Source organism: Ornithorhynchus anatinus, chromosome 1 (assembly GCF_004115215.2).
Source record: "Ornithorhynchus anatinus isolate Pmale09 chromosome 1, mOrnAna1.pri.v4, whole genome shotgun sequence".
NCBI lineage: Eukaryota > Metazoa > Chordata > Mammalia > Monotremata > Ornithorhynchidae > Ornithorhynchus > Ornithorhynchus anatinus.
In genome coordinates, this window is record NC_041728.1 from 7,556,435 (window position 1) to 7,571,912 (window position 15,478).

The following is a 15,478-nucleotide window of genomic DNA, read 5'->3' on the forward strand; positions in this document are numbered from 1 at the left end:
TTTCACTGCTCCAGGGCTCTCCCCCACCTACATTCAGTGGCCATCTCTAATTTCCATTTGTAGAAGCAGCGTGGCTTAGTGGATCGAGCCCGGGCCTGGGAGTCAGAAAGACATGGGTTCTATTCCCGGCTCTGCCACGTGTCTGCTGTGTGACCTTGGGAAAGTCACTTTACTTCTCTGGGCCTCAGTTACCTCATCAGTAAAATGGGGATAAGAGGGTGAGCCCCACGTGGGACAGGGACTATGTCCAACCTGATTAATTTGAATCTACCTCAGTGTTAAGAAACCATAGTTTCTTGGCATATAGTAAGCACTTAACAAATGCCATCATTATCATTAGATCCTTCCTTGGCCCTTCGTCCAGTGCTCTGCCCACAGGAAATGCTAAATAAATACAACTGTTGCTACCAGGAAGTGCTTGGGAACGATCGCTGATCGATTGTCGCCACGAGCCCGTCAGCAAGGGTTATGACCAAAGCATGAATTAGCGATCTCACCTATGCCGTGTCGAGAAAACAAAGGGGACCCTCTAGGAAATTGTGGGTCTGGGGAGGCCTCTGAAGGTTTGTAACTTCCAAGCACTTAGTACAGTGCTCTGCACATAGTAAGCGCTCAATAAATACTGTTGAATGAATGAACTTCCTATTGAAACATAATGCATGAGAAGCAGCATTGCCCGGTGGATAGAACCCGGGCCTCGAGTCAGAAGGACCTGGGTTTTAATCCCAGCTCCGCCATGTGTTGGCTGTGTGACCTTGGGCAAGTCACGTCACTTCTCTGTGCCTCAGTTACCTCATCTGCCAAATGAGGATTAAGACTGTGAGCCCCATGTGGGACAGGGACTGAGTCCAACCTGATCGGCTGGCATCTACCCAGTGCTTAGAGCAGTGCCTGGCACCTAGTGAGCGCTTAACAAATACAATTGAAAAAAGCAACCTAAGCCTAGTGTAAGGTGACCTGAAATCTGGTCACGTTGGGTGGGATGGGGAGAGGAAGGAGGGAAAAGCATTCATCCTCGCCGTCACCATCTTCCACTGCCCAGGTCCAAGTCATGGCACCTACCTCGGCGGCATCTCCCGACCACTTCCTGGGGAAAGGGCGCTGTGCTAAGCATCGGGGAGAGTCCACTCCAATGGAGTCAGTAGACACGGTCCCTGACCACAAGGTGCTTTCAGTCTACTTCTGCTTAGCTGCTCCGGTTGAACTGGTCTGGGCCAGAGGTGTGAATGGGTACTGGGGGAACTGCCATACACACGCAGCTTTGGTAGAGAGGGTGGTGGTAACCATGAGGACATCGGCATTTAAGACACTCAAAAAGAATAATGTGACCTCTCTCTGCTCTGCACACATATTGCTAAAGATACATTTTGTACAAAATGTTTCCTAGCCAGGGGACTGGCTAGTTTTAAGCTTGCTGTGGGCAAGGAACGTGTCTCCCGACTCTGTGGTATTGTACTGTCCCAAGCGCTCAGTCCAGTGCTCAGCACAAAGTAGGCACTCAATAAAGCCCATTGATGGATAGCAGCCTACCCTCCACCAGAGCGCCTTTCACTTAACCAAGCCTGATTCCCAAACTGATCCAAATATCAGTTTGTGAAGAAAATTATGATTAATAGTTCTAAAATCACACCTCTCATTCCTCAGTGTGCCTTGGTCTCCCTCGGCTTAATTCAGTAAAGGAATCAAACACGGAGAACAAGGAGAGGCGCAACCTGAAGAGAAAAGTTTTCCCCTTCAATGTTTCCTCTTATTCCTTAAAATGCACACTTTAACATAGCCCATGTAATATTTATAAGAGTTAACAGCTCTGTGTTTTAGACACATTCTCAAAAAGAAGACATGCCATGGAAAAATGAGGGCCTTTAGAACACACTAGATGCTATGAGGAAGACTTGGTAAATGCTGTTGGCTTTTGCAAAAAGATAATACTTTTCCCATTTGCGTTCATTTATTTTCGTAATTTTCTATTTTCAAAAGAGGCACCAAAGAGTCAGTATTTTTCTCCAAGATGATCGCATTTGAACGGGCCTTAAATTTGGGCCAGATGAAGAATCACAGTTTCCTGTTGACCACAGGAGAACATTAAAGGGAGACAGACCTACAACCTGCTTGATGCGAAAAGTCCTGGGTACTTGTCAGGAGGCTAAAGAGCCACCAAGGCATTCCATTCTCTTCCTCGCAACGTTCACAGACAAAGCACATTCCCGATTCAGTCAGTCCTCCCACGACACAGGGGTTCCGTTCTCGAAGAACATCGCGTTAAAGACAACTCACATTATAGTTCTCATGCATATTGCAACCATTTCTTCCCACTTCCCAGCACATTCTACCCAAACAGACGCACATTGTTCCCTAGTAGTCCCTGACTCCCCAAAGGCCTTTTACTAAAAACACGGTGAAAGCGCACACCTTTCCCCCCGCCAAAAAAATACAACTTTAAAAGCTCTCAAGCCCAACTGTCTTTTACTTCTTGAAATAATTTACTTAGCATGAATTTCTATCCCTGCCCAAGGTCCCATGAAGAGGAAGTATCTTAAACGAACTGAATGATACCACTTGATTCTGCAGGGTTTCAAGCAAGCAAGAATTCTTTAAAATTCCAATACCTATTTTAACTAGCCTAGGGGGAAGGACTAGGAAATAAATCCCCAGTTGGCTAGGAGAAAAGAGGAGTTTAAAAAAACAACAACAACAAAAAACACTGAAATCCTGAATCAAGATGCTTCAGTGCCTACAGAATGTTTCTTTTTCTCTTTGAAGCTTCCCTCCACATATGCCACTGTGCTGCAGGACAAATGGCAAGAATCCAAGAGGTGAACACCCAAAGAACCATCACTACTTCACCATGCATGGGAAATTATTCTTTATTTAAACCCGGTGACATCATAATGTCTTTCCTGCAAGGCACTCAATTATTTTCAGATCAATTTCGGGAGATTTAAACATCAAAGGGTCCAAAAGGTCACAAAGGCATGTTTTTGTTCAGGTTATTTTTGTCCCTAAGAGGTTGTTAATTGCTCATCAAGGTTACATAGGCATCTACTGCTTATCAAGACTATATTTCATTTAATGGTAAAAGCAAATCTCAAATGACCTTCTACCCAAATCACCAGCAGTTCAAACGACAGATTTCACAAGGTGATAGATGATAAAGGCTAAAGCATGTACACTCTATTTCGGGGAAATACACGTTTTGCCTATTATACCTTTGTGACTTTGTTTTTCCACCAATTTTTCCAGCTTGACAATGGATATACATGTAAACGGTTATTTTAGAGAATGGATAACCTCTGAAGGAAATTAGCCCTCCCCTCAAAAATACTTCAGAAATTTTCATCATTTGTTAGCTCTAGAACTCAATAAAACAAGGTCACATTATCCAGGGAGAGGATAAGATATATTTACATGATGCTTTAGTGGTTCTGATTGGGTCTCCCTTCAAATATCAAATGAATCAATCAATCATATTTATTGAGCGTCTATGTGCACAACATTGTACTAAGCGCGTGGGAGAGTACAATATAAAAGAGTTGGCAGTCACGCTCCCTGCCCGTAAGGAGCTTACAATGTAGAGAGGGACACAGACATTAAAATTAATAAATTATGAATCTGTACATAAGTGCTGTGTGGCTGAGGGTGGGGTGAATAAAGGGCACCCAAGGACAAAGCTGAAGGGAAGGGAGTGGAGGAAATGAGGGATTAGCTGAGGAAGGCCTCTTGGAGGAGGTGTGCTTTTTAATAAGACTTTGAAATTAGGAAGAAGGATTGTTTGTCAGAGGTGAAGCGGGAGGGCGTTCCAGATCAGAGGCAGGATATGGACAAGGGGCCGGCAGGGAGATAAACGAGATGGAGGTACAGTGAGTAGGGTGGTGTTGGAAGAGTGAACGGGCCAGGTTCCAGCGCTCAGAACAATGCTTGGCACATAGTAAGCACTTAACCAATGCCGTTATTATTATTATTATAGTAGGAAATCAGTGAGGTGAGACAGGAGGGGACAAAGTGATTGAGTACTTTAAAGCCAATGGTAAAGAGCTTCTGTTTGAAGTGGAGGTGGATGGGCAACCACCGGAGGGTCTTGAGGAGTCGGAAAACATAGACTGAACGTGGTGAAGTAGGGATTGGAAATTGGAGAGGCAGGAGGTAGGGATGGCAGCAAAGAGGCTTGAAGCGGAAATCAAGGCGGGCTAGGATAAGGGCTTAGGTCAGTAGGGAAGCAGTTCAGATGGAGAGGAACGGGCTGATTTTTGCGATGTCGTGAAGGTAGCACCAAGGGGATTTGATGACGGAATGAATGAGATGAGTCGAGGACAACGCTAAGGTTACGGTCTTTCGAGACTGGGAGGGTGGGGGTACCGCCTAAATGATGGGAAAGTCAGAGGGAGGACAGGATTTGGGAGGGAAGATGAGGAGTTCTGTTTTGGACATGTTCGGCTTCAGGTGTTGGCGGGACATCCAGATAGAGATGTCCTGAAAGCAGGAGAAAATCAGGATTGGAGATGTAGATTTGGGAATTATCCACTAAGAGATGGTAGATGAAACCACGGCAGTGAACGATTTCTCTAAGGGAGTTGGGTGTAGATGCAGAATAGATGGGGGACTATGAGAGGGGAGGTGGCAGAGGAGGAAACTGTGAACGAGACTGAGAAGGAGCGGCCAGAGAGATAGGAGGAGAACCAGGAGAGGACAGTGTCAGGTGAAGCCGAGGTTGGATAATGGGGTGGTCGACAGTATCGAAGGCGGCCGAGAGGTCGAGGAGGATTAGGATGGAGTAGAGGCCGCTGGATTTGGCAAGGAGGAGATCATCGGTGACCTCTGAGAGGGCGGTTTCTGAGGAGTGAAGGGGACAGAAGCCAGATCGCAGGGGGTCAAGGAGAGAATTGAAGGAGAGGAAGGGCATGTACACAGCTCGCTCGAGGAATTTGGAGAGGAGTGGCAGGAGGGAGATGGGGAGGGAGCCATGGGGTCAAGAGAGGGTACAAATTATTAATCAATAATTAATGAAGTCCAAATTATGCCCATCACCCCATCATGACCCTAACCACCACCGGCAGCACATGACCTAGTGGATAGAGCCCGGGCCTGGGAGTCGGAAGGTGGTGGGTTCTAATCCCAGCTCCACCACGTGCCTGCTGCATGAGCTGGGGGCAAGTCACTTGGCTTCTCTACCCAGAGGGGTCTCGGTTGTCTCGTCTGTAAAATGGGGATTGTGACTGTGATTGGGAAAGGGACTGTGTCCAACCCTGATTTGCTTGTATCCACCCCAGCGCTCAGTACAGTACGTGGCACATAGCAAGCGCTTAACAAGTAGCACAGTTATTCTTACACATTACTCCCTATGGAGTCATTTCATTACTTACAGAGGAAATAGGCAGGGTGAACCCCACTGTGTAGAGGACAGTGGATGTGATGGTACTGTCATGGAACGGATACTTGATGCTGTCATCGCTACAGAAAAAGCCTCTCTGATAGGGCTTTATTTTGGCCAAGTTTAGAACACCCAAGGGCAAGCCAGCTGTTGGGGAAGGGAGAAAAAAAAGAAAAAGAAAAAAGACACACAGGATTAAATTCAATTCACTTCAGGGGGAAGTGAAAATGAGACAGATCCAAATCTCAGTGCCTTTCTCCCTCTGGAAAAGGCAACCATCCCACAATCCCCAGGGACACACGGAAAAGCATGCACTCCGTCGATATCCCTGCCCCCCCAAATTCTCCAAAAATACATTTACCGATGGACTTTGGCCTCTCTACTTCCAGACCAACCAGAAATGGAGAGGAAGGAAGGGCAGAAGTAGCAAAACCTTGGAAAGTGAAGTAAAGGAGGAGCCGCATTTAAAATGTTTAAGGCTTAAATTGGCACACTTTGGGACTAGCTGATCTTTGGGTTGTTTAAAAGAAATCGAGATACCAGATTAAATTCCGAGGTAGAAAAAACTACAAACATCAGAGCTGGAAAGGGAAGGAGTCGGGGAGGAATACAAGGATGGGAAAACAGCAAAGCAGCGGGAGGGCAAGGCTCACATTCGACAGCAGGAAACTGGAAAGGAGAAACGTTAGAGGGGAAAAGAAAATCAAGTGAAAATGCCATGGGCACTTTTCAAATGAATGGAAAAGTTTCCAGCTTTCCATGTAAGTCAAACAACATCTGGGTACTATTTTTGTTTTGGAAATTGCAATGGAGTAAATTAAAGACCATTCAGCAAAGTCATGAAGATACAAATAATATATCATGCTATTAGGAGGGTACTGCATACTATTAGTGCTGAAATACTATTTACTTGTTACACTACATTGCCATACATTTTTTTTTTTAACCTCACATCCATACCAAATTTGTTAATCCAGTTGACCTGAATAATTTCCACTGTTCACAACCAAAACCAGTGTGGTCTAGTGGGAAGGCTACAGGCCTGGGTAGTCAGAGTACTTGGGCTCTAATGCCAGCTATGCCAACTGTCTGCTGGGTGACCTAGGGCAAATCAGTTAATCAATCATTGGTATTTGTTGAACGCTTACTGTGTTCAGAGGTCTGTATGAAGCGCTTGAGAACCATATAACGGAGTTAGTAGGCACGTCCTCTGCCCACAAGGAGCTTACAGTTTAGAAGGGGGAGCCAGACATTACCTCATCTGTAAAATCAGGATTAAATCCTACTCCCTCCTATTTAGGCTGTGAGCCCCAAGTGGGACAGCGACCGTGTCTAACCCGACTATCTTGAATCCACCCCTGTGCTTAGTACAGTGGTTGGCACATAGTAAACCCCAAACAAGTACTATTTAAAAAACACATATTTTGCATAACTTTGAGCAGGTAAAGTCATCTTAGATCCAGAATGCCGCACTTCTGAACTTGTCACTTTCCATTACTTTATTGTGATTGTTTTCTATGATGCCCGTATGCACAAAATACAACAGGAGACAGACCTTTCTGATTTAAACAGCCAGGCCTGCGCCTGTCAGAGACAATGCCTGTTTTATGAGCAGGAGGATGAAACCAAGGATGAGGACAGAGAGATGGAGGAGGATGACAGAGAGGGCAATGAGGAGGAAGAGGAAGATGACGATAAGGACAAGAACTGCAGAGATCAAAGGCAGACAAAAAGGATGAGGATGACGTTGACGATGACAACCGTGATGGTCATGACAGAGTAACATTGTGGTGGGTAGTGTTGACATTCCTAGAACTAAAGAATTATGGTTTTGTCACAGAACTCTAACTCTCCATCTCATACATCTAATACGTTTTGGAAATTTGAACGTGTATCTAGTACGTTCAACGAACATGGTCTTCCTGACAAATACAAACTAGCCTTGAAGAAAGACGTCTGTATACCGTAACTCAGATAAAAAAATCGAATGGTAAAGGATGTCTGTTCCTGACCATCTAAAGTATTTCTCCCCACCAATCTTACCAGGTCTCAACTTATTCTAAAATGGGGACTGGATTGCTTCTCACCACACAGTTCACTGAAGTTGACATTCACATAACTACTTCAGTATTGGTGGTTTGTGCCTAGGCTTGATAGATACCATTTTCTAATAGTTGTATTTTAATCCCTCAACGTTTATAGAAATATGAAAAATGCCATTACTGGGTCAATCACTGGGCTGGTCAGCCCAGGGTTCTGCCTCTGACAGCAGTTTAAGAACATCTGCAGAAACACTTCTTTGGGACAGTTTTCCTCTCTGTCATCCATCCTCATGGGTCTACATCCAATACCTCTAATAACCCACTCTGGATTTTTAATCCGTGAATTTATGCAAGCCCTTCTTGAACCTGTCGCTATAATAACTGTGGTATTTGTTAAGTGCTATGTGCCAAGCACTGTACTAAGCGCTAGAGTGGATACAAATAAATCACGTTGGACACAGTCCCTGTCCCATGTGGGGCTCACAGTCTCAATCTCCTTTTTACAGATGAGGTAACCGAGGCACAGAGAAGTAAAGTGACTTACCCAAGGTCACAGCACACACGTGGCAGAGCCGGAATTAGAACTCATGACCTTCTGACTCCCAGGCCCGTGCTCTATCCACTATGTCATGCTGTTTCTCTGATATCTTTGTCCTGCCTAGCTTCCTGAGGTAATGACTCCCATATGCTAACCACCTGCTATGTGAAAAAGTGTTTCCTTTTGTTTGTTTTGAACCTATCATCTTTGAACTTCAATAAGCTCCCGCATACGCGGGTATCTTGAGACTCGGAGAACAATTACACATCGCCCTCTCCACTGCCTTCATGAATTTGTAAAATTCAATCATATGTCCTCTCAGTCTTCATCTTTCCAGTTCCGTTCCATAAAGAAGACTTCTCCACTACTTAATCACCTGTTATTTTTTAGACTTCCCGGCCATTACCTTGTTTAAGATGCAACATCATAAAAACAACATCGTAAATAGCAAAGATGGATGTTGTCATTAAAACAATACTCTTGGAGAAACTCATTTTTCTACCGGTATTTTTTCAATGTATAAAATGAGTAAAGCTGCTAATTCAATTTTAGCATTTTTTTTTATGGTATTTGTTAAGTGCTTACTATGTGCCGGACACTGTTCTAAGTGCCGGGGTAGATTTGATCAGAACAATCAAAAGTAAAAAGAGGTATATACCTCCAAGACCAACAAGAGTAACAAAATCACCAGCCAACTACTCAATGCCCAAATTATACGACAATGAGACGTGTGTGAAAACCAACCAAGCTTCTCCCTCTTTAGTACTACGGAAATTTGCCTGGTCTTCCCTACCACCTTCTTCAAAGTTTTCCTGACAACCATTTGGTTAACAGTCTGTGTTAGCCTCTTAAAAAATCTCCTTCCCATACCTATAGCTTCCCAGATGCATCCTCCGCAAACAACCAGATTTCCATTTTTAATTGAGGATTTTCACAAGTTCCAAAGACCTTCCTCATCCAGCTCACTTTGGGCAGGGAACGTGTGCACCAATCCTGCCGTACTGCACTCTCCCTCACACGCCGTACAGGGACCTGCACACGGTAAGCACTCAATAAATGCCACCGATTGATTATGAGGGAATATCGCCATTTGGCATTAGTCCACCATCTAAGGGACATGACTTTACAGACAGAAATATTTTTGCCCTACAAGACTGAGACTGAGATTTCCTCTTGGAGTTTTAAACCTCCAGAAATGCGAGCAAGGCCCTACGGAACTTACTAAGGTACAGAGATTAACCCATAAGCAGTGTGGCCTAGTGGATAGAGCACCGGGCTGGAAGTCAGAGGGTCATGGGTTCTGATTTCGGCTCTGCCACTTGTCTGCTGCATCACCTTGGGTAAGTCGCTTCCCTTCTCTGGGCCTCAGTTCCCTCATTTGTAAAATGGGGATTATGACTGTGAGCCCCGTGTGGGACAGGGACTGTGTCCAACTTGATTTCCTTGTATCTACTCCAGTGCTTAGAACAGTGCTTGACATACAGTAAGCACTCCAATACCATTATTATTATTATATGGACTGGCTATTAAGTACAACTGCTCTATTGTCCTATCCACAAACCCTATGAGCCTCTGAAGTCAATTGAACTGCCTGAGAGCTAACTTCAAGACAAAGAACTTAGGGGCATTTAGAAGGAAGCTCCTCAAGGAATAATAATAGTAACTGTGGCATTTGGTAATCGCTTACTATGTGCCATGCACTGTACTAAGCGCTGGGGTAGATACAAGCAAATCGGGTTGGACAAAGTCCCTCTCCTACATCGGGCTCCCAGTCTTAATTCCCATTTTACAGATGAGGTAACCGAAGCCCAGAGAAGTGAAGTCTCTTGCCCAAAGTCACACAAAAGACAAATGGCAGTGCCGGGATTAGAAGCCAGGTCCTTCTGACTTCCAGGCCTGGGCTCTATCTACTAAGCCATGACGCTTCTCTGCTTAACCACAAATATCCTCCATGTCTTAGAGAAAAATCTAGAGTAATGATAAAGTTGTATTTTCTTCTGGGTCACATATTCTTTGTACAGTTTTTCATCAAGGCTGAAAGAATAGCCCCAGACCAAATTTACGTGACTTATCACATTGGACATCTGAGCTAGCAAACACTTTCGGCCCTTCTCTACAGATCAAACGGCAGAAAACAAAAACCAGCAACAAAAAAAACAAGTTGCTGAACAAGTCAGATGAGATACAAGAGGTGAAGCACAGATAATTTATTACCTCCATTTCAATCACCATCATTTTAGTAACAGTCTCTTTTTTCTCTCTCTTTAAATGAAACAACACCCAGAGAACAATCTAGATAGGTGGCTTTTTTTAATTTGTTTTTTATAGGTCAAAAAGCAAAAGGGCATTATTTTGGCAGACAGCGAGTTCTCGTGTTACCTGTGGAGGGAAATCTCAAGTTTAGCTTCGTATTAAATTAACCCGGTTTTAGTCTGCCAGCCCGCACAAGTCTTCCTCACAAGGAAGATACGGAATTGCTTGGAGGAACTGAAAATAAAGTAGCTTAAATGACCCAAAGCCACAAGAATTTGAAGACATGATGAGGGAGGATTTAGATATATTGAAACCTCATTCTGAATGGTGGAAGCTCTGAAAAGATCCAATCAGGAAACGATGGAGTTGCGTTCCCACTTGAGTTAGTTATTTCTGGTCCTTTCCAGGTAGATGGTCTGTTGCCACTTTAACATGACATTTTCATGACATGACATGACTGTTTCTCAGTACTCTTTCGTTGGAAATGACAGGCGATCCGGGGAGGTAGGGAGGGAGAGAGCAGTAGGGGCTGCAACTAAGCCGAAGAGAGGAAAATCGACAGAGCAAAAATAACTACATATTAAACCCTGAAGGACAATGTGTATTAAAAGCCCTGCATTGGCCAGAAATTCGGGCTCACCCTAAGACCATCTGAGAGCTTCAGATATCAGAGGGAAACAAGGTCTGAAATGGATATGTGAGCCTCACGCTAAAAGTAGTGCCTGGTTTCACTTAGAGAGAATGAACCTACCCTCCCCAACCAACCCAGGCAAATTTGTCCCCTCGATGGTATTTATTGAGCACTTAGTGCACACAGAGTGCTGTACTAAACTCTTGGGAGAGTTCAAATACCACCCAGTTGGTAGATACATTCCCTGCCCACAACGAGCTAACAGTCTAGCAAGGAAGATGGACATTAATACAAATTATGGCCATGGGGCTGAGGATGGGTTAAATAAAGGGTGCAGATCCAAGTACTCGGGTGACGCAGAAAGGCAAGAGAGTACGGGAAATGAGGGCTTAGTCGGGGAAGGTCTTTTGGAGACTGTAAGCTCACTGTGGGCAGGGAATGTGTCCACCGACTGTTCAATTGTACTCTCCCAAGCGCTTAGTCCACTGTTCTGCACACAGTAACTGCTCAATAAATACAAATGATGGACATATGGTTTGAATAAAGCTTTGAAGGTGGAAAGAGTGCTCGCCTGTCGGCTACGAAGGGATGTGGGAGAGGGGTGGGTGGTGAAAGAGATGAGTCCCTAGGTGCCGAGGGAGTCCTGGTGGTTTGGGATAAAAAATACACCTTGGGAAACTCTCACACATGAATGGCTCTGACATCAGGGCCCTCCACCCCAGTGTGGCCCAAGTTCAGATCCGCTACTGGCCCTGTGGCCCCTTCCCAACCTCAATAGGGACTCTGGATGGGTCAGAGGCAGAATGACCTAGTAGGAAGCAATGCGGCCTAGCGGCTAGAGCCCGGGCCTGGGTGTCAGAAGGACCTGGCTTCTCATCCTGGCTCTGCCACTTGTCTGCTGTGTGACCTTGAGTGAGTCTCTTCACTTCTCTGGGCCTCAGTTACAAAATGGGGATTGGGACTGTGAGCCCCATGTCGGACAGGGACTGTGTCCAAAGTGCTTGTACCTACCCCAGCGCTTAGAACGGTGCTTGAGACATAGTAAGTGCTTAACAGACACCATCATCATCATTATTATTACTTTCTACACCTAACTGCGTTGGGTTAGAAGGTGACCCGGGGACTGGGCCTATTTTACTTCCCGTGCGCAAAGTAAAATTACTTCTTGTCGGTCAGTTTCCGATGCCGTGGCGGCCAGGTGCTTGAATTACCTCCTATCTGAGGGAAAGCGTGCTGTGGTGCATACACCTTATTGATGCCAAAATAATAATAATGGTATTTGTTAAGTGCTTACTAGGGTGCCAGGCACTGTACTAAGTGCTGTGGTAGTTAGAACCACGCACCTGAGCCCAACCGTTTCTTCCCACATTGCGTTGGGTTTCTTCCAGGTGCCGGCTGATAGAAGAATGCTCCCTAATGCCCAAGCAGCAGTAGTGTAAAGGGGCATTATGGGAGGGCTACATATCTAAATTACAGTTCTATCTGCTTATGCATACAAAATGCACTTTTAGCACCGACAAGCAAAACTAGAGTGACTTGAATTTGACTCAGTAAACCCTTTCATTTTCCTTTTTTTAGGAGTCCGGGGTTAAAAGTAAACTTTTTTTTTTTCGGCTCTCCAATACTCTAGGTGTTACCTGGTCAGTTTTTAGAAGAGCTTTTCATTCCAAATATAATGATGGCTCTTTATTTGGTGCCCAATACAGTCTGGACAAAGTACATCTTTTTGGGGTGGGAGTGAGGGGAGAGAAACCACTCAATATTTTTCTTGCTTTCTTTGGAAACAGGTGTCACAGATTCTTTCCCGCATATGAAAGTCCATCTGCTAATCATTGGTTACAGGTTATTTCTGAACAAAAAGGATTTTTTTTTTCCTTCGTTAAACAAGGTCAACAGATGGTAAAAAAAAAAAAAAAAAACCCATTCTTTGTTCCCCCAAGTTTTTTTTTTAAAAAAACACAACAAAACACTACTAAGTTTACATGTTGGGAATTTGTTTCTGTGCCTGAAAAGATCAAATGCAGAGCTATCTCTACTTGCAATTGGAACTGAACAGGCTTCAGCTCCCATTTAGCTACACACACATTCATGTGCACACACAGGATCACATGGCAAATTAATGAAGTTGCTTGATGACCGTTTTGTAAAAAACTCGTTGACCTGATCGTGCCCTTGAAGAACTTGAGATAGATTAAAGTAAGCTTTTAACAAATACCACTGGAAATTATGTTATCAAATCTCCAAGTACGTCACAGTAATATGCCTTGTAAGTGCAAACTTGTATTTTCCTCCCAACGACCATTTATCATTTACTGCAGCTTTGCGGACAGCCAAAAGAGATTACAGTATTGCCCAACTTCTTCTGTAATTATCAGCCGAAGGAAAAAAAAATCTGATGGCTATTTTCAGAGCTGAACTGGCCCGTAGGCTAACAAGCAAGTCCCAAGAGGCCTCGGTCCCTGCTGACCAAAGTTGGCCACATGGCCTATGCCCAGCGACACATGTCAATTTGTTTTCTGGGGACCCTCAAGAAATGGAGGGGGGCTCTCTGAGCTGAACAAGCAGCTTGATAGGAAGAAGTGGGGCTTCTGTCCCTCAAATCCTGGGAGGCAGCCCAGTTTGGGTGACAACTCAAAAGAGAATCAGTCCACCAATTCTATTTATTGAGCACTTGCTGTGAACAGAGTACTGTGCTGAAATGCTTGGGAGGCAACAATAATGCTTAGTACAGTGCCTGGCACATAGTAAGGGCTTCACAAATGCCATTAAAAAATAAAGTAAAAACCGAGTTGGTAGACACGTACCCTGCTCACAACAACATAGGGTCCTCGGAGTCCTGCATCTGAGAATAAATGGTGGCTAAGCAAAATGCAACACTTTGCCCATTAAGTGTTTCCAATATCTTTCACCATCCCTCTTTATCCAATCAGTCATATTTATTGAGCGCTTACTATATGCAGAGCACTGTCCTAAGCACTTAAAAGAGCACGGTACAACACAATTAGCAGACACGTTCCCTACCCACAGGGAATCTTACAAGCTCTTGCCAGTATTCTACTTTCGGCTTCCAGGGTAGGAAATCAATCACAGAAGGTGAAAATTCCAACTTTCAAAACAAATTACCTTGAAAACTGAAAACATTTAGTGTTTACAGTCAGACATAGTTATTGAGCGCTTACTGGGTGCAGAGGACTGTATGAAGCGCTTGGGAAGGTACAATATAATAACATAATAGACACAGTCCCTGCCCACAACGAGTTTACAGTTTTAAAAACACTTTCAGGTCCTCTGATTTCATACACCTTGTTCTAGCTCCCTGAGAATAGTTAAACAGAGAAAACAGCAAATGGAACTCAAAGTCCCTGCATTTTTTGTGCGTCATTAGGAACACCAGGCAGTGAGAAGCAACACGGCCTAGTAGCAAGAACTCGGGCCTGGGATTCGGAGGATGTGGGTTCTGATCCTGTCTCCACTGCGAGCCTGCTGTGTGACCTTGCGCGAGTCACTTCACTGCTCTGTGTCTCAATTCCCTCATCTGCAAAATGGGGATTAAGACTGTGACCTCCATGTGGGACAGGGACTGTGTCCAGCTGATTAGGCTGTGTCTACCCCTGTGCTTAGAACAGTGTTTGGCACATAGTAAGAGATTAACAAATACCATAATGACTATTACTACTATTACTCCAAAAGTGTCTGTGCATTTACTTAGGCTGCCCATTCCTGGTCAGTTAAATCAAATATAGCAATGTATCAAAACGGAGCTCTCTCCCCACTTGAGGAAGCAGTCTCAAAGCCCATCCTCTCCCCTTACCCTATGTTGAATGTCTACTATGTGCTGAGTAGAAGGAGAAGTTGTCACACTATATATTAAGTGCTTACTGTGTGCAGAGCACTGTACTAAGCACTGGGAAAGAATTAGGCCCCAGGGAACTCACAATCTAAAATAATAACGATAATATTGATGGGTATTTGTTAAGCACTTACTGTGTGCCAAGAACTGTTCTAAGCGCTTGGGTAGACACAAAGTCACCAGATTGGACATATCCCTGCCCAACATGGGGCTCACAGTCTTAATCCCTATTTTACAGATGAGGGAACTGAGGCAAGGAGAAGCGAAGTGACTTGCCCAAGGATACGGAGCAGACAGTGCCAAAATGTACATTCCAAGCGCTTAGTACAGTGCTCTGCACATAGTGAGTGCTCAAAAAATACTATTGAATGAATGAATGACAGATGGCGGCGTCGGCATTAGAACCCAGTTCCTTCTGACGCCCAGGCCCAGACTCTATCCACGAGGCCACGCTGCTTCTACAGGAGAATCAGCTCAGACGCAGTCCCATGCCACATGAGCCTCGCTAAGAGGGTGGGAAAACAAGCATCCTACTAGGTGCAGGGTAAACTGTGAGCTGTAATTCCTCCATCTGATGACTTTACAGTTTTAGCGGTAGAGATAAGTGAAGGTATATTGCTAAATTTACAGTCGATATCCTGTGCTAGAACAGATATAAGCGATAAGCACAAGTGACTAAAATGTATTCACAGGTGTACTTTAAATGCCTATGGCCACGGCACACCCGGGAGGGTCAGGGATGTGTCACAGGAGAGAGAAGGGGAGTGATGGGATTTGGAAGAGCTGAGAAGGAGGGACG

General features: G+C 44.6%; 1 protein-coding gene across 2 annotated transcripts in view; it reads right to left on the bottom strand.

Annotated features, from left to right (window-relative positions):
• Positions 1-15,478, bottom strand: part of PLPP1 (phospholipid phosphatase 1) — a 133,029-nt gene that overhangs the window by 88,217 nt on the left and 29,334 nt on the right. The window contains exon 2 of one of the 2 annotated variants that reach the window (XM_029066396.2): positions 5,358-5,512. The exons of the other annotated variant lie outside the window; for it this stretch is intronic. Coding sequence (XP_028922229.1) covers positions 5,358-5,512 — 155 coding nt within the window. The remainder of the gene's footprint in view (positions 1-5,357; positions 5,513-15,478) is intronic. 2 annotated transcript variants of the gene reach the window in all.